This window comes from Lampris incognitus, chromosome 16, assembly GCF_029633865.1.
Source record: "Lampris incognitus isolate fLamInc1 chromosome 16, fLamInc1.hap2, whole genome shotgun sequence".
NCBI classification, from domain to species: domain Eukaryota; kingdom Metazoa; phylum Chordata; class Actinopteri; order Lampriformes; family Lampridae; genus Lampris; species Lampris incognitus.
The window spans coordinates 685,116-710,383 of record NC_079226.1 but is presented as its reverse complement, the minus strand read 5'-3'; the positions used below and the strand labels follow the sequence as shown (position 1 = coordinate 710,383).

Sequence of the window (25,268 nt, the reverse complement as noted above, 5' to 3'; positions counted from 1 at the left end):
TCGACAACAGGACTCAGATCCACATTACACACCTTTACCACACCGCTACAACACAACACAACACAACACAACACAGGGCCAGGTCGACAACAGCACTCAGATCCACATTACACACCTTTGCCAACTCGCTACAACATAACAGAACACAACACAACACAACACAGGGCCAGGTCGACAACAGGACTCAGATCCACATTACAAACCTTCACCAACCCGCTACAACACAACACAACACAGGGCCAGGTCGACAACAGCACTCAGATCCACGTTACACACCTTTGCCAACCCGCTACAACATAACACTACACAACACAACACAACACAGGGCCAGGTCGACAACAGCACTCAGATCCACATTACAAACCTTCACCAACCCGCTACAACACAACACAACACAGGGCCAGGTCGACAACAGCACTCAGATCCACGTTACACACCTTTATCAAACCGCTACAACACAACACAACACAGGGCCAGGTCGACAACAGGACTCAGATCCACGTTACACACCTTTACCAACCCGCTACAACACAACACAACACAACACAGGGCCAGGTAGACAACAGGACTCAGATCCGCATTACACACCTTCACCAAACCGCTACAACACAACACAACACAACACAGGGCCAGGTCGACAACAGGACTTAGATCCACATTACACACCTTTACCAAACCCGCTACAACAACACAACACAGGTCCAGGTCGACGACAGGACTCAGATCCACATTACACACCTTTACCAAACCGCTACAACACAACACAACGCAGGGCCAGGTCGACAACAGGACTCAGATCCACATTACACAACTTTACCAAACCGCTACAACACAACACAACACAACACAACGCAGGGCCAGGTCGACAACAGGACTCAGATCCACATTACACACCTTTACCAAACCGCTACAACACAACACAACACAACACAACACAGGGTCAGGTCGACAACAGCACTCAGATCCACGTAACACACCTTTACCAACCCGCTACAACACAACACAACACAACACAACACAGGGCCAGGTCGACAACAGGACTCAGATCCACGTTACACACCTTTACCAAACCGCTACAACACAACACAACACAACACAGAGCCAGTTCGACAACAGAACTCAGATCCGCGTTACACAACTTTACCAACCCGCTACAACACAAGACAAGACAACACAACACAGGGCCAGGTCGACAACAGCACTCAGATCCACATTACACACTTTTACCAACCCGCTACAACACAACACAACACAACACAGGGCCAGGTCGACAACAGCACTCAGATCCACGTTACACACCTTTACCAACCCGCTACAACACAACACAACACAGGGCCAGGTCGACCTCAGGACTCAGATCCGCATTACACACCTTTACCAAACCGCTACAACACAACATAACACAACACAACACAATACAGGGCCAGGTCGACCTCAGGACTCAGATCCGCATTACACACCTTTACCAACCCGCTACAACACAACACAACACAACACAACACAGGGTCAGGTCGACAACAGCACTCAGATCCACGTAACACACCTTTACCAAACCGCTACAACACAACACAACACAACACAACACAACACAACACAGGGCCAGGTCGACAACAGGACTCAGATCCACGTTACACACCTTTACCAAACCGCTACAACACAACACAACACAACACAACACAACTCAGAGCCAGGTCGACAACAGAACTCAGATCCGTGTTACACAACTTTACCAACCCGCTACAACACAAGACAACACAACACAGGGCCAGGTCGACACAAGCACTCAGATCCACATTACACACTTTTACCAACCCGCTACAACACAACACAACACAACACAACACAGGGCCAGGTCGACAACAGCACTCAGATCCACGTTACACACCTTTACCAACCCGCTACAACACAACACAACACACGGCCAGGTCGACCTCAGGACTCAGATCCGCATTACACACCTTCACCAACCTGCTACAACACAACACAACACAGGGCCAGGTCGACAACAGGACTCAGATCCACGTTACACACCTTTACCAAACCGCTACAACACAACACAACACAACACAACACAACACAGGGCCAGTTCGACAACAGCACTCAGATCCACGTTACACACCTTTACCAACCCGCTACAACACAATACAACACAACACAACACAACACAGGGCCAGGTCGACAACAGCACTCAGATCCACGTTACACAACTTTACCAAACCCCTACAACACAACACAACACAACACAACACAGGGCCAGTTCGACAACAGCACTCAGATCCGCATTACACACCTTTACCAAACCGCTACAACACAACACAACACAACACAACACAACACAGGGCCAGGTCGACAACAGGACTCAGATCCACATTACACACCTTTACCAACCCGCTACAACACAACACAACACAGGGCCAGGTCGACAACAGGGCTCAGATCCGCATTACACACCTTTACCAACCCGCTACAACACAACACAACACAACACAACACAGGGCCAGGTCGACAACAGCACTCAGATCCACATTACACACCTTTACCAAACCGCTAGAACACAACACAACACAACACAGAGCCAGGTCGACTACAGCACTCAGACCCGCGATACACAACTTTACCAGCCCGCTACAACACAAGACAACACAACACAACACAGGGCCAGGTCGACGACAGGACTCAGATCCACATTACACACCTTTACCAAACCGCTACAACACAACACAACGCAGGGCCAGGTCGACAACAGGACTCAGATCCACATTACACAACTTTACCAAACCGCTACAACACAACACAACACAACGCGGGGCCAGGTCGACAACAGGACTCAGATCCACATTACACACCTTTACCAAACCGCTACAACACAACACAACACAACACAGGGCCAGGTCGACCTCAGGACTCAGATCCGCATTACACACCTTTACCAACCCGCTACAACACAACACAACACAACACAACACAGGGTCAGGTCGACAACAGCACTCAGATCCACGTAACACACCTTTACCAACCCGCTACAACACAACACAACACAACACAGGGCCAGGTCGACAACAGGACTCAGATCCACGTTACACACCTTTACCAAACCGCTACAACACAACAAAACACAACACAGAGCCAGTTCGACAACAAAACTCAGATCCGCGTTACACAACTTTACCAACCCGCTACAACACAAGACAACACAACACAACACAACACAGGGCCAGGTCGACAACAGCACTCAGATCCACATTACACACTTTTACCAACCCGCTACAACACAACACAACACAACACAGGGCCAGGTCGACAACAGCACTCAGATCCACGTTACACACCTTTACCAACCCGCTACAACACAACACAACACACGGCCAGGTCGACCTCAGGACTCAGATCCGCATTACACACCTTTACCAAACCGCTACAACACAACACAACACAACACAGGGCCAGGTCGACAACAGCACTCAGATCCACGTTACACACCTTCACCAACCTGCTACAACACAACACAACACAACACAGGGCCAGGTCGACAACAGGACTCAGATCCACGTTACACACCTTTACCAAACCGCTACAACACAACACAACACAACACAACACAACACAGGGCCAGTTCGACAACAGCACTCAGATCCACGTTACACACCTTTACCAACCCGCTACAACACAATACAACACAACACAACACAGGGCCAAGTCGACAACAGCACTCCGATCCACGTTACACAACTTTACCAAACCCCTACAACACAACACAACACAACACAGGGCCAGGTCGACAACAGCACTCAGATCCGCATTACACACCTTTACCAAACCGCTACAACACAACACAACACAACACAGGGCCAGGTCGACAACAGGACTCAGATCCACATTACACACCTTTACCAACCCGCTACAACACAACACAACACAACACAGGGCCAGGTCGACAACAGGGCTCAGATCCGCATTACACACCTTTACCAACCCGCTACAACACAACACAACACAACACAACACAGGGTCAGGTCGACAACAGCACTCAGATCCACGTAACACACCTTTACCAACCCGCTACAACACAACACAACACAACACAACACAACACAGGGCCAGGTCGACAACAGGACTCAGATCCACGTTACACACCTTTACCAAACCGCTACAACACAACACAACACAACACAGAGCCAGTTCGACAACAGAACTCAGATCCGCGTTACACAACTTTACCAACCCGCTACAACACAAGACAACACAACACAACACAGGGCCAGGTCGACAACAGCACTCAGATCCACATTACACACTTTTACCAACCCGCTACAACACAACACAACACAACACAGGGCCAGGTCGACAACAGCACTCAGATCCACGTTACACACCTTTACCAACCCGCTACAACACAACACAACACACGGCCAGGTCGACCTCAGGACTCAGATCCGCATTACACACCTTTACCAAACCGCTACAACACAACACAACACAACACAGGGCCAGGTCGACAACAGCACTCAGATCCACGTTACACACCTTCACCAACCTGCTACAACACAACACAACACAACACAGGGCCAGGTCGACAACAGGACTCAGATCCACGTTACACACCTTTACCAAACCGCTACAACACAACACAACACAACACAGGGCCAGTTCGACAACAGCACTCAGATCCACGTTACACACCTTTACCAACCCGCTACAACACAATACAACACAACACAACACAGGGCCAGGTCGACAACAGCACTCTGATCCACGTTACACAACTTTACCAAACCCCTACAACACAACACAACACAGGGCCAGGTCGACAACAGCACTCAGATCCGCATTACACACCTTTACCAAACCGCTACAACACAACACAACACAACACAACACAGGGCCAGGTCGACGATAGGACTCAGATCCACATTACACACCTTTACCAAACCGCTACAACACAACACAACACAACACAACACAACACAGGGCCAGGTCGACAACAGGACTCAGATCCACGTTACACACCTTTACCAAACCGCTACAACACAACACAACACAACACAACACAGAGCCAGGTCGACAACAGCACTCAGATCCGCGCTACACAACTTTACCAACCCGCTAAAACACAACACAACACAACACAACACAGGCCCAGGTCGACAACAGCACTCAGATCCACGTAACACACCTTTACCAAACCGCTACAACACAACACAACACACAACACAGGGCCAGGTCGACAACAGGTCTCAGATCCGCATTACACACCTTTACCAAACCGCTACAACACAACACAACAAAACACACGGCCCAGTCGACAACAGCACTCAGATCCACATTACACACCTTTACCAAACCGCTACAACACAACACAACACAACACAACACAACAAAACACAACACACGGCCCAGTCGACAACAGGACTCAGATCCAAATTACACACCTTTACCAAACCGCTACAACACAACACAACACAACAAAACAAAACACACGGCCCAGTCGACAACAGGACTCATATCCACATTACACACCTTTACCAAGCCGCTACAACACAACACAACACAACACACGGCCCTGTCGACAACAGCACTCAGATCCACATTACACACCTTTACCAAACCGCTACAACACAACACAACACAACATAACACAACACACGGCCCTGTCGACAACAGGACTCAGATCCATATTACACACCTTTACCAAACCGCTACAATACAACACAACACAACACAACACAACACACGGCCCAGTCGACAACAGCACTCAGATCCACATTACACACCTTTACCAAACTGCTACAACACAACACAACACACGGCCCAGTCGACAACAGGACTCAGATCCACATTACAAACCTTTACCAAATCGCTACAACACAACACAACACAACACACGGCCCTGTCGACAAAACCACTCAGATCCACATTACACACCTTTACCAAACCGCTACAACACAACACAACACAACACAACACAACAAAACACACGGCCCAGTCGACAACCGGACTCGGATCCACATTACACAGCTTTACCAAACCGCTACAACACAACACAACACACGGCCAGGTCGACAACAGGACTCAGATCCACATTACACACCTTTACCAAACCGCTACAACACAACACAACACACGGCCAGGTCGACAACAGGACTCAGATCCACATTACACACCTTTACCAAACCGCTACAACACAACACAACACAACACAACATACGGCCAGGTCGACAACAGCACTCAGATCCACATTACACACCTTTACCAAACCGCTACAACACAACACAACACAACACAACATACGGCCAGGTCGACAGCAGCACTCAGATCCACATTACACACCTTTACCAAACCGCTACAACACAACACAACACAACACAACACAACAAAACACACGGCCCAGTCGACAACCGGACTCGGATCCACATCACACACCTTTACCAAACCGCTACAACACAACACAACACACGGCCAGGTCGACAACAGGACTCAGATCCACATTACACACCTTTACCAAACCAGTACAACACAACACAACACAACACACGGCCCAGTCGACAACAGCACTCAGGCCACATTACACACCTTTACCAAACCGCTACATCACAACACAACACAACACAACAAACGGCCCAGTCGACAACAGGACTCAGATCCACATTACACACCTTTAGCAAACCACTACAACACAACACAACACACGGCCCAGTCGACAACAGCACTCAGGCCACATTACACACCTTTACCAAACCGCTACAACACAACACAACACAACACAGAGCCAGGTCGACAACAGCACTCAGATCCGCGCTACACAACTTTACCAACCCGTTACAACACAACACAACACAACACAGGGCCAGGTCGACAACAGGAGTCAGATCGACGTTACACACCTTTACCAAACCGCTACAACACAACACAACACAACACAACACAGGGCCAGGTCGACAACAGCACTCAGATCCACGTTACACACCTTTACCAACCCGCTACAACACAACACAACACAACACAGGGCCAGGTCGACAACAGGACTCAGATCCCTAGTACACACCTTTACCAACCCGCTACAACACAACACAACAAAGGGCCAGGTCGACAACAGGACTCAGTTCCACATTACACACCTTTACCAACCCGCTACAACACAACACAACACAACACAGGGCCAGGTCGACAACAGGACTCAGATCCACGTTACACACCTTTACCAAACCGCTACAACACAACACAACACAACACAACACAGAGCCAGGTCGACAACAGCACTCAGATCCGCGCTACACAACTTTACCAACCCGCTAAAACACAAGACAACACAACACAACACAGGCCCAGGTCGACAACAGCACTCAGATCCACATTACACACCTTTACCAACCCGCTACAACACAACACAAGACACAACACAGGGCCAGGTCGACAACAGGACTCAGATCCGCATTACACACCTTTACCAAACCGCTACAACACAACACAACACACGGCCCAGTCGACAACAGCACTCAGATCCACATTACACACCTTTACCAAACCGCTACAACACAACACACGGCCCAGTCGACAACAGCACTCAGATCCACATTACACACCTTTACCAAACCGCTACAACACAACACAACACAACAAAACACAACACACGGCCCAGTCGACAACAGGACTCAGATCCACATTACACACCTTTACCAAACCGCTACAACACAACACAACAAAACAAAACACACGGCCCAGTCGACAACAGGACTCATATCCACATTACACACCTTTACCAAGCCGCTACAACACAACACAACACAACACACGGCCCTGTCGACAACAGCACTCAGATCCACATTACACACCTTTACCAAACCGCTACAACACAACACAACACAACATAACACAACACACGGCCCTGTCGACAACAGGACTCAGATCCACATTACACACCTTTACCAAACCGCTACAATACAACACAACACAACACAACACACGGCCCAGTCGACAACAGCACTCAGATCCACATTACACACCTTTACCAAACTGCTACAACACAACACAACACACGGCCCAGTCGACAACAGGACTCAGATCCACATTACAAACCTTTACCAAATCGCTACAACACAACACAACACAACACAACACACGGCCCTGTCGACAACAGCACTCAGATCCACATTACAAACCTTTACCAAACCGCTACAACACAACACAACACAACACAACAAAACACACGGCCCAGTCGACAACCGGACTCGAATCCACATTACACAGCTTTACCAAACCGCTACAACACAACACAACACAACACACGGCCAGGTCGACAACAGCACTCAGATCCACATTACACACCTTTACCAAACCGCTACAACACAACACAACACAACACAACATGCGGCCAGGTCGACAACAGCACTCAGATCCACATTACACACCTTTACCAAACCGCTACAACACAACACAACACAACACAACAAAACACACGGCCCAGTCGACAACCGGACTCGGATCCACATTACACACCTTTACCAAACCGCTAAAACACAACACAACACACGGCCAGGTCGACAACAGGACTCAGATCCACATTACACACCTTTACCAAACCAGTACAACACAACACAACACAACACACGGCCCAGTCGACAACAGCACTCAGGCCACATTACACACCTTTACCAAACCACTACAACACAACACAACACAACACAACACACGGCCCAGTCGACAACAGGACTCAGATCCACATTACACACCTTTAGCAAACCACTACAACACAACACAACACAACACACGGCCCAGTCGACAACAGCACTCAGGCCACATTACACACCTTTACCAAACCGCTACAACACAACACAACACAACACAACACAGAGCCAGGTCGACAACAGCACTAAGATCCGCGCTACACAACTTTACCAACCCGTTACAACGCAACACAACACAACACAGGGCCAGGTCGACAACAGGACTCAGATCCACGTTACACACCTTTACCAAACCGCTACAACACAACACAACACAACACAGGGCCAGGTCGACAACAGCACTCAGATCCACGTTACACACCTTTACCAACCCGCTACAACACAACACAACACAACACAGGGCCAGGTCGACAACAGGACTCAGATCCGCATTACACACCTTTACCAACCCGCTACAACACAACACAACAAAGGGCCAGGTCGACAACAGGACTCAGATCCACGTTACACAACTTTACCAACCCGCTACAACACAACACAACACAGGGCCAGGTCGACAACAGGGCTCAGATCCACGTTAGACACCTTTACCAAACCGCTACAACACAACACAACACAACACAGAGCCAGGTCGACAACAGCACTCAGATCCGCGCTACACAACTTTACCAACCCGCTAAAACACAAGACAACACAAGACAACACAGGCCCAGGTCGACAACAGCACTCAGATCCACATTACACACCTTTACCAACCCGCTACAACACAACACAACACAACACAACACAGGGCCAGGTCGACAACAGGACTCAGATCCGCATTACACACCTTTACCAAACCGCTACAACACAACACAACACAACACACGGCCCAGTCAACAACAGGACTCAGATCCACATTACACACCTTTACCAAACCGCTACAACACAACACAACACAACACACGGCCCTGTCGACAACAGCACTCAGATCCACATTACACACCTTTACCAAACCGCTACAACACAACACAACACAACACAACACACGGCCCTGTCGACAACAGGACTCAGATCCACATTACACACCTTTACCAAACCGCTACAATACAACACAAAACAACACAACACACGGCCCAGTCGACAACAGCACTCAGGCCACATTACACACCTTTACCAAACCGCTACAACACAACACAACACACGGCCAGGTCGACAACAGGACTCAGATCCACATTACACACCTTTACCAAACCGCTACAACACAACACAACACAACACAACACACGGCCCAGTCGACAACAGCACTCAGATCCACATTACACACCTTTACCAAACCGCTACAACACAACACAACACAACACAACACACGGCCCAGTCGACAACAGCAGTCAGATCCACATTACACACCTTTACCAAACCGCTACAACACAACACAACACAAGACAGGGCACAGTCGACAACAGCACTCAGGCCACATTACAAACCTTTACCAAACCGCTACAACACAACACAACACAACACAACACACGGCCCAGTCGACAACAGCACTCAGATCCTCATTACACACCTTTACCAAACCGCTACAACACAACACAACACACGGCCCAGTCGACAACAGCACTCAGACCCACATTACACACCTTTACCAAACCGCTACAACACAACACAACACAACACACGGCCCAGTCGACAACAGGACTCAGATCCTCATTACACACCTTTACCAAACCGCTACAACACAACACAACAAAATACACGGCCAGGTCGACAACAGCACTCAGATCCACATTACAAACCTTTACCAAACCGCTACAACACAACATAACACAACAAAACACACGGCCCAGTCGACAACAGGACTCACATCCCCATTACACACCTTTACCAAACCGCTACAACACAACACAACACACGGCCCAGTCAACAACAGCACTCAGGACACATTACACACCTTTACCAAACCGCTACAACACAACACAACACAACACACGGCCAAGTCGACAACAGGACTCAGATCCACATTACACACCTTTACCAACCTGCTACAACACAACACAACACACGGCCCAGTCGACAACAGCACTCAGATCCACATTACACACCTTTACCAAACCGCTACAACACAACACAACAAAATACACGGCCAGGTCGACAACAGCACTCAGATCCACATTACACACCTTTACCAAACCGCTACAACACAACACAACACAACACACGGCCCAGTCGACAACAGGACTCACATCCCCATTACACACCTTTACCAAACCGCTACAACACAACACAACACAACACACGGCCCAGTCGACAACAGCACTCAGGACACATTACACACCTTTACCAAACCGCTACAACACAACACAACACAACACAACAAAACACAAAACACGGCCCAGTCGACAACAGGACTCAGATCCACATTACACAGCTTTACCAAACTGCTACAACACAACACACGGTCCAGTCGACAACAGCACTCAGATCCACATTACACACCTTTACCAAACTGCTACAACACAACACAACACAACACAACAAAACACAACACACGGCCCAGTCGACAACAGCACTCAGATCCACATTACACACCTTTACCAAACCGCTACAACACAACACAACACAACACACGGCCCAGTCGACAACAGCACTCAGATCCACATTACACACCTTTACCAAACCGCTACAACACAACACACGGCCCAGTCGACAACAGCACTCAGATCCACATTACACACCTTTACCAAACCGCTACAACACAACACAACACACGGCCCAGTCGACAACAGGACTCAGATCCACGTTACACACCTTTACCAAACCGCTACAACACAACACAACAAAACACACGGCCCAGTCGACAACAGGACTCAGATCCACATTACACAGCTTTACCAAACTGCTACAACACAACACAACACAACACATGGCCCAGTCGACAACAGCACTCAGGCCACATTACACACCTTTACCAAACCGCTACAACACAACACAACACACGGCCCAGTCGACAACAGCACTCAGATCCACATTACACACCTTTACCAAACCGCTAAAACACAACACAACACACGGCCCAGTCGACAACAGCACTCAGGCTACATTACACACCTTTACCAAACCGCTACAACACAACACAACCCACGGACCAGTCGACAACAGGACTCAGATCCACATTACACACCTTTACCAAACCGCTACAACACAACACAACAAAATACACGGCTAGGTCGACAACAGCACTCAGATCCACATTACACACCTTTACCAAACCGCTACAACACAACACAACACAACACACGGCCCAGTCGACAACAGGACTCAGATCCACATTACACACCTTTACCAACCTGCTACAACACAACACAACACAACACAACACAACAAAACACACGGCCCAGTCGACAACAGCACTCAGATCCACATTACACACCTTTACCAAACCGCTACAACACAACACAACACACGGCCAGGTCGACAACAGCACTCAGGCTACATTACACACCTTTACCAAACCGCTACAACACAACACAACACACGGACCAGTCGACAACAGCACTCAGATCCACATTACACACCTTTACCAAACCGCTACAACACAACACAACAAAATACACGGCCAGGTCGACAACAGCACTCAGATCCACATTACACACCTTTACCAAACCGCTACAACACAACACAACACAACACAACACACGGCCCAGTCGACAACAGGACTCACATCCCCATTACACACCTTTACCAAACCGCTACAACACAACACAACACAACACACGGCCCAGTCGACAACAGCACTCAGGACACATTACACACCTTTACCAAACCGCTACAACACAACACAACACACGGCCCAGTCGACAACAGGACTCAGATCCACATTACACAGCTTTACCAAACTGCTACAACACAACACAACACACGGCCCAGTCGACAACAGCACTCAGATCCACATTACACACCTTTACCAAACTGCTACAACACAACACAACACAACACAACAAAACACAACACACGGCCCAGTCGACAACAGCACTCAGATCCACATTACACACCTTTACCAAACCGCTACAACACAACACAACACAACACACGGCTCAGTCGACAACAGCACTCAGATCCACATTACACACCTTTACCAAACTGCTACAACACAACACAACACAACACAACAAAACACAACACACGGCCCAGTCGACAACAGCACTCAGATCCACATTACACACCTTTACCAAACCGCTACAACACAACACACGGCCCAGTCGACAACAGCACTCAGATCCACATTACACACCTTTACCAAACCGCTACAACACAACACAACACAACACAACACAACAAAACACACGGCCCAGTCGACAACAGCACTCAGATCCACATTACACAGCTTTACCAAACTGCTACAACACAACACAACACAACACAACACACGGCCCAGTCGACAACAGGACTCAGATCCACGTTACACACCTTTACCAAACCGCTACAACACAACACAACACATGGCCCAGTCGACAACAGCACTCAGGCCACATTACACACCTTTACCAAACCGCTACAACACAACACAACACACGGCCCAGTCGACAACAGCACTCAGATCCACATTACACACCTTTACCAAACCGCTAAAACACAACACAACACACGGCCCAGTCGACAACAGCACTCAGGCTACATTACACACCTTTACCAAACCGCTACAACACAACACAACCCACGGACCAGTCGACAACAGGACTCAGATCCACATTACACACCTTTACCAAACCGCTACAACACAACACAACAAAATACACGGCTAGGTCGACAACAGCACTCAGATCCACATTACACACCTTTACCAAACCGCTACAACACAACACAACACAACACACGGCCCAGTCGACAACAGGACTCACATCCCCATTACACACCTTTACCAAACCGCTACAACACAACACAACACAACACACGGCCCAGTCGACAACAGCACTCAGGCCACATTACACACCTTTACCAAACCGCTACAACACAACACAACACAACACAACAAAACACACGGCCCAGTCGACAACAGCACTCAGATCCACATTACACAGCTTTACCAAACTGCTACAACACAACACACGGCCCAGTCGACAACAGGACTCAGATCCACATTACACACCTTTACCAAGCCGCTACAACACAACACAACACACGAGCCAGTCGACAACAGCACTCAGATCCACATTACACACCTTTACCAAGCCGCTACAACACAACACAACACAACAAAACACAACACACGGCCCTGTCGACAACAGGACTCAGGACACATTACACACCTTTACCAAACCGCTACAACACAACACAACATAACACAACACAACAAAACACACGGCCCAGTCGACAACAGCACTCAGATCCACATTACACACCTTTACCAAACCGCTACAATACAACACAACACAACACACGGCCCTGTCGACAACAGGACTCAGATCCACATTACACACCTTTACCAAACCGCTACAATACAACACAACACAACACACGGCCCAGTCGACAACAGCACTCAGATCCACATTACACACCTTTACCAAACCGCTACGACACAACACAACACAACACAACACACGGCCCTGTCGACAACAGGACTCAGATCCACATTACAGACCTTTACCAAACCGCTACAATACCACACAACACAACACATGGCCCAGTCGACAACAGCACACAGATCCACATTACACACCTTTACCAAACCGCTACAACACAACACAACACAACACATGGCCCAGTCGACAACAGCACACAGATCCACATTACACACCTTTACCAAACCGCTACAACACAACACAACACAACACACGGCCCAGTCGACAACAGGACTCAGATCCACATTACACACCTTTACCAAACCGCTACAACACAACACAACACAATACAACACAACACACGGCCAGGTCGACAACAGCACTCAGATCCACATTACACACCTTTACCAAACCGCTACAACACAACACACGGCCCAGTCGACAACAGGACTCAGATCCACATTACACACCTTTACCAAACCGCTACAATACAACACAACACAACACAGGGCACAGTCGACAACAGGACTCAGATCCATATTACACACCTTTACCAAACCGCTACAACACAACACAACACAACACAAGGCCCAGTCGACAACAGGACTCAGATCCACATTACACACCTTTACCAAACCGCCACAACACAACACAACACTCGGCCCAGTCGACAACAGCACTCAGGCCACATTACACACCTTTACCAAGCCGCTTCAACACAAAACAACACAACACAAGGCCAAGTCGACAACAGGACTCAGACCCACATTACACATCTTTACCAAACCGCTTCAACACAAAACAACACAACACAAGGCCAAGTCGACAACAGGACTCAGATCCACATTACACACCTTTACCAAACCGCTACAACACAACACAACACAACACAACACACGGCCCAGTGGACAACAGCACTCAGATCCACATTACACACCTTTACCAAACTGCTACAACACAACACAACACAACACACGGCCCAGTCGACAACAGGACTCAGATCCACGTTACACACCTTTACCAATTCGCTACAACACAACACAACACACGGCCCTGTCGACAACAGCACTCAGATCCACATTACACACCTTTACCAAACCGCTACAACACAACACAACACAACAAAACACACGGCCCAGTCGACAACCGGACTCGCATCCACATTACACAGCTTTACCAAACCGCTACAACACAACACAACACACGGCCAGGTCGACAACAGGACTCAGATCCACATTACACACCTTTACCAAACCGCTACAACACAACACAACACAACATACGGCCAGGTCGACAACAGCACTCAGATCCACATTACACACCTTTACCAAACCGCTACAACACAACACAACACAACACAACAAAACACACGGCCCAGTCGACAACCGGACTCGGATCCACATTAGACACCTTTACCAAACCGCTACAACACAACACAACACACGGCCAGGTCGACAACAGGACTCAGATCCACATTACACACCTTTACCAAACCAGTACAACACAACACAACACATCACACGGCCCAGTCGACAACAGCACTCAGGCCACATTACACAGCTTTACCAAACCGCTACAACACAACACAACACAACACACGGCGCAGTCGACAACAGGACTCAGATCCACATTACACACCTTTAGCAAACCACTACAACACAACACAACACAACACACGGCCCAGTCGACAACAGCACTCAGGCCACATTACACACCTTTACCAAACCGCTACAACACAACACAACACAACACACGGCCCAGTCGACAACAGCACTCAGATCCACATTACACACCTTTACCAAACCGCTACAACACAACACAACACAACACACGGCCCAGTCGACAACAGCACTCAAGCCACATTACACACCTTTACCAAACCGCTACAACACAACACAACACACGGCCCAGTTGACAACAGCACTCAGATCCACATTACATACCTTTACCAAACCGCTACAACACAACACAACACACGGCCAAGTCGACAACAGGACTCAGATCCACATTACACACCTTTACCAAACCGCTACAACACAACACAACACAACACACGGCCCAGTCGACAACAGCACTCAGATCCACAATACACACCTTTACCAACCCGCTACAACACAACACAACACACGGCCAAGTCGACAACAGGACTCAGATCCACATTACACACCTTTACCAAACCGCTACAACACAACACAACACAACACAACACAACACACGGACCAGTCGACAACAGCACTCAAGCCACATTACACACCTTTACCAAACCGCTACAACACAACACAACACAACACACGGCCCAGTTGACAACAGCACTCAGATCCACATTACATACCTTTACCAAACCGCTACAACACAACACAACACACGGCCAAGTCGACAACAGGACTCAGATCCACATTACACACCTTTACCAAACCGCTACAACACAACACAACACAACACACGGCCCAGTCGACAACAGCACTCAGATCCACATTACACACCTTTACCAACCCGCTACAACACAACACACGGCCAAGTCGACAACAGGACTCAGATCCACATTACACACCTTTACCAAACCGCTACAACACAACACAACACAACACAACACAACACACGGCCCAGTCGACAACAGCACTCAAGCCACATTACACACCTTTACCAAACCGCTACAACACAACACAACACAACACAACACACGGCCAAGTCGACAACAGGACTCAGATCCACATTACACACCTTTACCAAACCGCTACAACACAACACAACACACGGCCAAGTCGACAACAGGACTCAGATCCACATTACACACCTTTACCAAACCGCTACAACACAACACAACACAACACACGGCCCAGTCGACAACAGCACTCAGATCCACATTACACACCTTTACCAACCCGCTACAACACAACACAACACACGGCCAAGTCGACAACAGGACTCAGATCCACATTACACACCTTTACCAAACCGCTACAACACAACACAACACAACACAACACACGGCCCAGTCGACAACAGCACTCAAGCCACATTACACACCTTTACCAAACCGCTACAACACAACACAACACACGGCCAAGTCGACAACAGGACTCAGATCCACATTACACACCTTTACCAAACCGCTACAACACAACACAACACAACACAACACAACACACGGCCCAGTCGACAACAGCACTCAGATCCACATTACACACCTTTACCAACCTGCTACAACACAACACAACACAACACACGGCCCAGTCGACAACAGGACTCAGATCCACATTACACACCTTTACCAAACCGCTACAACACAACACAACACACGGCCAAGTCGACAACAGGACTCAGATCCACATTACACACCTTTACCAAACCGCTACAACACAACACAACACAACACAACACAACACACGGCCCAGTCGACAACAGGACTCAGATCCACATTACACACCTTTACCAAACCGCTACAACACAACACAACACACGGCCAAGTCGACAACAGCACTCAGATCCACATTACACACCTTTACCAACCCGCTACAACACAACACAACACAACACACGGCCCAGTCGACAACAGGACTCAGATCCACATTACACACCTTTACCAAACCGCTACAACACAACACAACACACGGCCCAGTCGACAACAGGACTCAGATCCACATTACACACCTTTACCAACCCGCTACAGCAACAGCAGCACTCAGTCACATGACTCGCTAAGACGTAGACATGTTAGCGAGTCATCTCAGTGACGCCTATTGAGATTTACTTGTTGTGATAATGAGTGATGACACTACTTATCATATTAATAAGCCTTACATGTTATGCTCTGGGACAGAACCTTTAGAACTTAAACAGAACATTTAGAACTTAAACAGAACCTTTGTTGTGAAGAAAAACAAGAACAAACCAAAAGGACGCCGTCTTTACCTGGCGGGGCAGCAGGGTCGCTGCTGGGCCAGGGATTGGCTGGGCGCTGGGGGGGTGGGGCAATGGGGGGGATCAGTGACAGGGGTGTGGCCAGGGAGGGTGCCACCTGCTGGAGGGGAATCTGCACCTCCCTCCCTTCAGCACTCCTCCCTGCGGACATGACCTGTAGAGGAGAGGAACAGACAAGAGGTTGAGACAGGAATATAGTACCAGTAACTGGATTATATGTAGTACTGGTAGTACCGGTGCATGGAGTATATGTAGTACTGGTAGTACTGGTGCATAGATTATGTGCAGTACTGGTAGTACCGGTGCATGGAGTATATGTAGTACTGGTAGTACTGGTGCATGAAGTATATGAAGTACTGGTGCATGGAGTATATGTAGTACTGGTAGTACTGGTGCATGAAGTATATGTAGTACTGGTGCATGGAGTATATGTAGTACTGGTAGTACTGGTGCGTGGAGTATATGTAGTACTGGTAGTACTGGTGCATGAAGTATATGTAGTGCTGTTCTTCGTACACCCACACTGACCCTGACCTGGGATTGTCTCTTTCTCATGAGGACCGAATAGATTCAATGTAACTTCAACCCATACACATCCATTCATTCACACCAACACACACATTCACTATCCCATCCCGCTACACCCTTAGCCCGGCCGCTACACCCTTAGCCTGGCTACTACGCCCTTAGCTGGGCCGCTACACCCTTAGCCTGGCAACTACGCCCTTAACCCGGCTGCCAAACCCTTAGCTGGGCCGCTACGCACTTAGCCTGGCCACTACACCCTTAGCCCGCCCACTACACCCTTAGCCCGGCCGCTTCGCACTTAGCCTGGCCATTAACTATGCTCTTAGCCCGGCCGCTGAACCCGTTTCCCGTTTTGTGTGCCAACGGAGTACAGTGTCCCAGTTTTTATTTGGGATGGAGGGGGGGTGTTAATCTAGCCCTCCAAAAGGAACATTTCCAGATGAGGAGAGGAAAATAAGTGGTTGAAGAATTATCCCAGAATGTATTGCGAACTGAGGCGGAAGCAGGGTAAAATATCTACCGGGAATGATAAAAACGTGCAGAAATGTGAGGATTTCTCTGTCAACAGTAATGCAGCAACAGTTACTCGGCAAATACAAACGCACTGATGTGACTTTTTCACTGCTGTTAACGAGTACTGACCTGACCCATTACTGCAGCAGAACGCTGCAGAGTCACACCGCTCATTCTGGATCAATGGACGATCTGATCCATTACTGCAGCAGAACACTGCAGATCACACCACTCAATCTGGATCAATGGACGATGTGATCCAGTACTGTAGCAGAACGCTGCAGATCATACCACTCAATCTGGATCAATGGACGATGTTATCTATTACTGTAGCAGAATGCTGCAGATCACACCACTCAATCTGGATCAATGGACAATCTGACCCATTACTGCAGCAGAACGCTGCAGATCACACCACTCATTCTGGATCAATGGACGATGTGATCCAGTACTGTAGCAGAACGCTGCAGAGTCACACCACTCAATCTGGATCAATGGACAATCTGACCCATTACTGCAGCAGAACGCTGCAGATCACACCACTCATTCTGGATCAATGGACGATGTGATCCAGTACTGTAGCAGAACGCTGCAGAGTCACACCACTCAATCTGGATCAATGGAGGATGTGATCCAGTACTGTAGCAGAACGCTGCAGAGTCACACCACTCAATCTGGATCAATGGACGATGTGATCCAGTACTGTAGCAGAACGCTGCAGATTCACACCACTCATTCTGGATCAATGGACGATGTGATCCAGTACTGTAGCAGAACGCTGCAGATTCACACCACTCATTCTGGATCAATGGACGATGTGATCCAGTACTGTAGCAGAACGCTGCAGAGTCACACCACTCATTCTGGATCAATGGACAATTTGATCCAGTACTGTAGCAGAACGCTGCATATTCACACCACTCAATCTGGATCAATGGATGATGTGATCCATTACTGCAGCAGAACGCTGCAGTCACACCACTCATTCTGGATCAATGGACAATTTGTTCCAGTACTGTAGCAGAACGCTGCAGTTTCACACCACTCATTCTGGATCAATGGACAAAGTCATTGATATAGAATCAGTGTTTTTTCTACCATTAATAAAATCCAAGCTTCCATGTTAGAGTCAGTACTCCTGTCTGTGCCCCTGACCGAGGCATGGCAAGACGAATTGGAGTTGGTCCCCGGGCGCTGCACGGCGGCTGCCCACTGCTTCTAGCTACACAACTAGGATGGGTTGAATGCAGAGGAAGAATTTCCCCACGGGGATCAATAGAGTAATACAATAATAAAATACGCCAAATGTGCTGTAAATCAAACCACTTTGCTTTTATTCATGAATGTTTGTATGTGTTAAAGTAGGAGATTACTGCTGGCATCATGTGTGGTTGCTGCGTCTCCCTCTTGTAGCCCCCCTTCCCATCCACCCCTGTATGTTTGCCCTCCTTCCCATCCATCCCCTGTCTGTGTTATGTTTATCTGTAGTCTTGTTTCACCCTGTTTATTGTAAAGCAACTTTGAGTGTTAGAAAAGCGCTGTATAAGTTTAATTTATTATTATTGTAAACTACTAATAAGACACGTTAGTCCCTAGCTAACGGGTCTGACCCTTTAGCCGAGCGGTTAGTGATGTCGCCTTGTGGTGCAGTACACCCCATATCGAATCCCGCACCGGGCAAGAAAATAACCGGTTACATTATTATTATTAACGTTACCCATGGATTGTGGTATCAGATTTTAGTCTTGGGTAAAATTTCTGATACCAACAATCCATTTTATCCTGGTCTCAACTCACATCCACCACCAGCATCCCCAACACCAACACACACATCCAACCATCCACTGAAATAAACACCGGAGCAGAGGCCTTTCTTCTTGTTCAGTCTCAACCAACTAAATGAACGAAAATGGTTCCAACTGCAGGACTGTTCTGGTCAGACTATTCTGGTCAGACTGTTAGCAAGCGAGTCAACTCATTTGGCTAACATGGTTAACAATTCTAGTTGGCTAGCTTTGAGGTTAGGCCGCTAAATGACCTAGCAGGACAGTGTGCTGAAGTAACTAGCAGGACCGTGTGCTGAAGTAACTAGCAGGACAGTGTGCTGAAGTAACTAGCAGGACAGTGTGCTGAAGTAACTAGCAGGACCGTGTGCTGAAGTAACTAGCAGGACCGTGTGCTGAAGTAACTAGCAGGACAGTGTGCTGAAGTAACTAGCAGGACCGTGTGCTGAAGTAACTAGCAGGACCGTGTGCTGAAGTAACTAGCAGGACCGTGTGCTGAAGTAACTAGCAGGACCGTGTGCTGAAGTAACTAGCAGGACCGTGTGCTGAAGTAACTAGCAGGACCGTGTGCTGAAGTAACTAGCAGGACAGTGTGCTGAAGTAACTAGCAGGACCGTGTGCTGAAGTAACTAGCAGGACCGTGTGCTGAAGTAACTAGCAGGACAGTGTGCTGAAGTAATTAGCAGGACTGTAGTTGTTTACTGTTTAGCAATACACACTTTCAAACATTCAGCAATGAGCTCAGTATTCACTAACTGTTTTTCTGGTAAAAATTACTTTTCAGACTTAGCGCGTGCGCGCGCACACACACACACACACACACACACACACACACACACACACACACAGATCAGAGCATTAAACCAGTATTTGTAGATAAGCCTGGCGCTCATTGGGTTTTACAACAACGTTGTCTCTCAGTCCTTCCCTTCTCTGTGACTGGTGCCATTAAAATGTGTAAGAACAGAAATACTTCAAAACCTTGTACTTCAACACACCCAATCTACAGCAGCCTCCACCAGCTATTGTGGCGGACTCTCCATAGTACACAGTACCATAGTACAGACTAACACAGTACACAGTACCACAGTACACAGTACAGAGTAACACAGTACACAGTACCACAGTACAGACTAACACAGTACAGACTAACACAGTACACAGTACCACAGTACAGAGTAACACAGTACACAGGTTACACAGGGAAGCCAGTAGATATTACACAGCTCAACACGCTGTGACATCACAGAAGAAAAATGAAAGTAGTGGACGAGGGGAATTCACTGACTCTCCGTTGCTAGCTAGCTCACTAACTAGGTGGGTAGTTGGTTGAATGACTGACTAACCGCTTATTTGGCCAGCTGGCTGGCTGGTTGATTAGCAGGCTAATCGGTTGGTCAACTGGGTAAGTACCTGACTGGCTGGTAGGTTGGAATGGTGACTATCTAGGAGAAAGAATCCACAGGACTGGCCAGCAAACACATCATAACCCAGATACAGTTTGACTGACTGCTTCATTATGTGAGGTTGGGGAATCTTGTTACTTCCTTTATGTTATCATGACATGCGAGTAGTGACTGGGCTGTCTTGATATCAAGACTACTTTTTGGTTCCATTTTCAAAACATTTTATCAAAAATATTTTTATTGGAGAACATGGTGAGTTCCTCCACATGTGGGGACTAAAGTGAAAGAGCTGACTTCTCTTTGTCTTTATTATCTGGGGTTTTTGGGGGGGGGGGTTTCATACTGTGAAAATTCACTCCAATTTATCACTAAAACACGTCACATAATCAATAGGACGCTTCAAAAATTCCCCTTCTTCTTGAAACTTCCTCTTCAGATAGACTGGGCCATCATAGACCAACACACTGAGCCCAAACCAAACCCAACCTGTGAACTGAGCCACGTCTGGAAACAGCCTGGTGATATGATGGGATGACATACCACTGAATATTTATACTACACATGATCCAAACGTTATACACAAGGTCTGCATGTCTCAGTGTCAGTTTCTATGCATGGCCAGAACAAGAGAAGTCCAGTCGTCACAAACCTTCTGACGTTTCTTCATAACGTGCAGGATGAACCTGGACGAACTGCCCGAATCATTCACTAGCTAGCTGCTACACCTCACCTCCACTCATCTATGCTGTTTTTCCCTTTTACGATGTTCTGTATCGAGTACCTTTCTTGTTGTGTAGTATGCATTTAATATGTTTCCCTCAGCAGAGCCTGGCTAGCTAGCACAGCTTCCCATCTCAGCAGAGCCTGGTTAGCTAGTACAGTTTCCCATCTCAGCAGAGCCTGGTTAGCTAGCACAGCTTTCCATCTTAGCAGAGCCTGGTTAGCTAGTACAGCTTCCCATCTCAGCAGAGCCTGCCTAGCTAGCACAGCTTTCCATCTCAGGAGAGCCTGGTTAGCTAGTACAGCTTGCCATCTCAGCAAAGCCTGGTTAGCTAGCACAGCTTTCCATCTCAGGAGAGCCTGGTTAGCTTGTACAGTTTCCCATCTCAGCAGAGCCTGGTTAGCTAGCACAGCTTCCCATCTCAGCAGAGCCTGGATAGCTATCACAGCTTCCCATCTCAGCAGAGCCTGGTTAGCTGGCACAGCTTCCCATCTCAGCAGAGCCTGGTTAGCTAGCACAGCTTCCCATCTCAGCAGAGCCTGGATAGCTAGCACAGCTTCCCATCTCAGCAGAGCCTGGTTAGCTAGCACAGCTTCCCATCTCAGCAGAGCCTGGTTAGCTAGCAGCAGAACTTACAGCTGCAGCTAAATAGTGCTGCTTTGGTTTGCATCGTCTCTTAAATTACACTGAGCTGCAACACAATGGGCGTCTGACGTTACCTCACACACACACACACACACACACACACACACACACACACACACTCTCTCTCTCTCTCTCTCTCCCACACACACACACACACACACACAGACACTCTCTCTCTCTCTCTCTCCCTCACACACACACACACACACACTCTCCCTCACACACACACACACACACACACTCTCTCCCTCACACACACACACACACACACACACACACTCTCTCTCTCTCTCCCTCACACACACACACACACACACACACTCTCTCCCTCACACACACACACACACACACACACGCACAGTCTCTCCCTCGCACACACACACACGAGCGCGCACGCGCGCTGTACAGTTTGGCTCCTCGATAATTGTCCATTACGTTACGTTACGTTACGTTACGTTACATTCATAGCGAGCCGAGCCGTTACCGCGGTGCGTTCGTGTGAGACGGTAGAGCAGATGAAGGGAAGGCAGAAGACGTGTCCGGTGTGACAGACAGAAGTCTTGCTACCGCGTTACAGACACCAGTTCACATGTGGGCCGGTAACAGCCGGGAGTTAAGGTACAACACACACAGACCTACATGAATCAGACGGAACCGCAGGCCGACGGACTCCCCAGGCTCTCAAAGCGGCGCCTCGCTCGGTAGGATGGGGTGGCTGGTTAAAGAACCACAGATCAGTCCGGTCCGGTCCAAACACACACGTCTACCCGGTCCACCGTCCCGGGACATGGTAGACCCAAAACCTGGAGGAAATGTTCAGAATCCAGCAGGACAAGCGGCGAAAGAGCAGCTGCTTCAGGCAGAGCGGCGGCGGACTGGAAAGCCCCCTTCCGCTCCTTCCGCCCAGGAAATCCCCGGCATGAAAAAACCACTCGGCTTCAGCCGCACACACTCACCGTGGCCACAGGGAGGCGCCCCGGCACCAGCTGCCGTCTTATCCGCAAAGCCTTGGTCTGATTTCTGCAGCTCATCTTCTATTCGCTCTTCTTTCTGCACTTCGTCTGTTTCAGTCTTACACCCCCCAAATTCTAATTTCAGTAAAACAGAATATAATGCTGCTGACAACTGAAATAAAATATAGTGCTCAGTAAAATAGAATATAATGCTGCTGAGCACTGCAATATAATATAGTGCTCAGTGAAATAGAATATAATGCTGCTGACCACTGCAATATAATATAGTGCTGAGTAAAACAGAATATAATGCTGCTGACCACTGACATAAAATATAGTGCTCAGTAAAATAGAATATAATGCTGCTGAGCACTGCAATATAATATAGTGCTCAGTGAAATAGAATATAATGCTGCTGACCACTGCAATATAATATAGTGCTCAGTGAAACAGAATATAATGCTGCTGACCACTGACATAAAATATAGTGCTCAGTAAAACAGAATATAATGCTGCTGACCACTACAATGCAGTGCTAAGTAAAATATCATATAATGGTGCTGACCACTAAAATAA

The 25,268-nt window shown here is 48.2% G+C and overlaps 1 protein-coding gene across 2 annotated transcripts in view; it reads right to left on the bottom strand.

The window, feature by feature from the left end:
* Window positions 1–24,720, bottom strand: part of traf3 (TNF receptor-associated factor 3) — a 184,403-nt gene extending 159,683 nt beyond the window's left edge. Inside the window, exons 1-2 of one of the 2 annotated variants that reach the window (XM_056295590.1) lie at window positions 24,375–24,720; window positions 18,134–18,296 (exon numbers count right to left, since the gene is read on the bottom strand). In XM_056295590.1, the coding sequence (XP_056151565.1) occupies window positions 18,134–18,293 (160 nt within the window). In that variant the 5' untranslated portion in view covers window positions 18,294–18,296; window positions 24,375–24,720. The remainder of the gene's footprint in view (window positions 1–18,133; window positions 18,297–24,374) is intronic. The other variant, XM_056295589.1, reaches the window with a different exon arrangement.
* Between the last annotated feature and the right edge of the window lie 548 nt (window positions 24,721–25,268).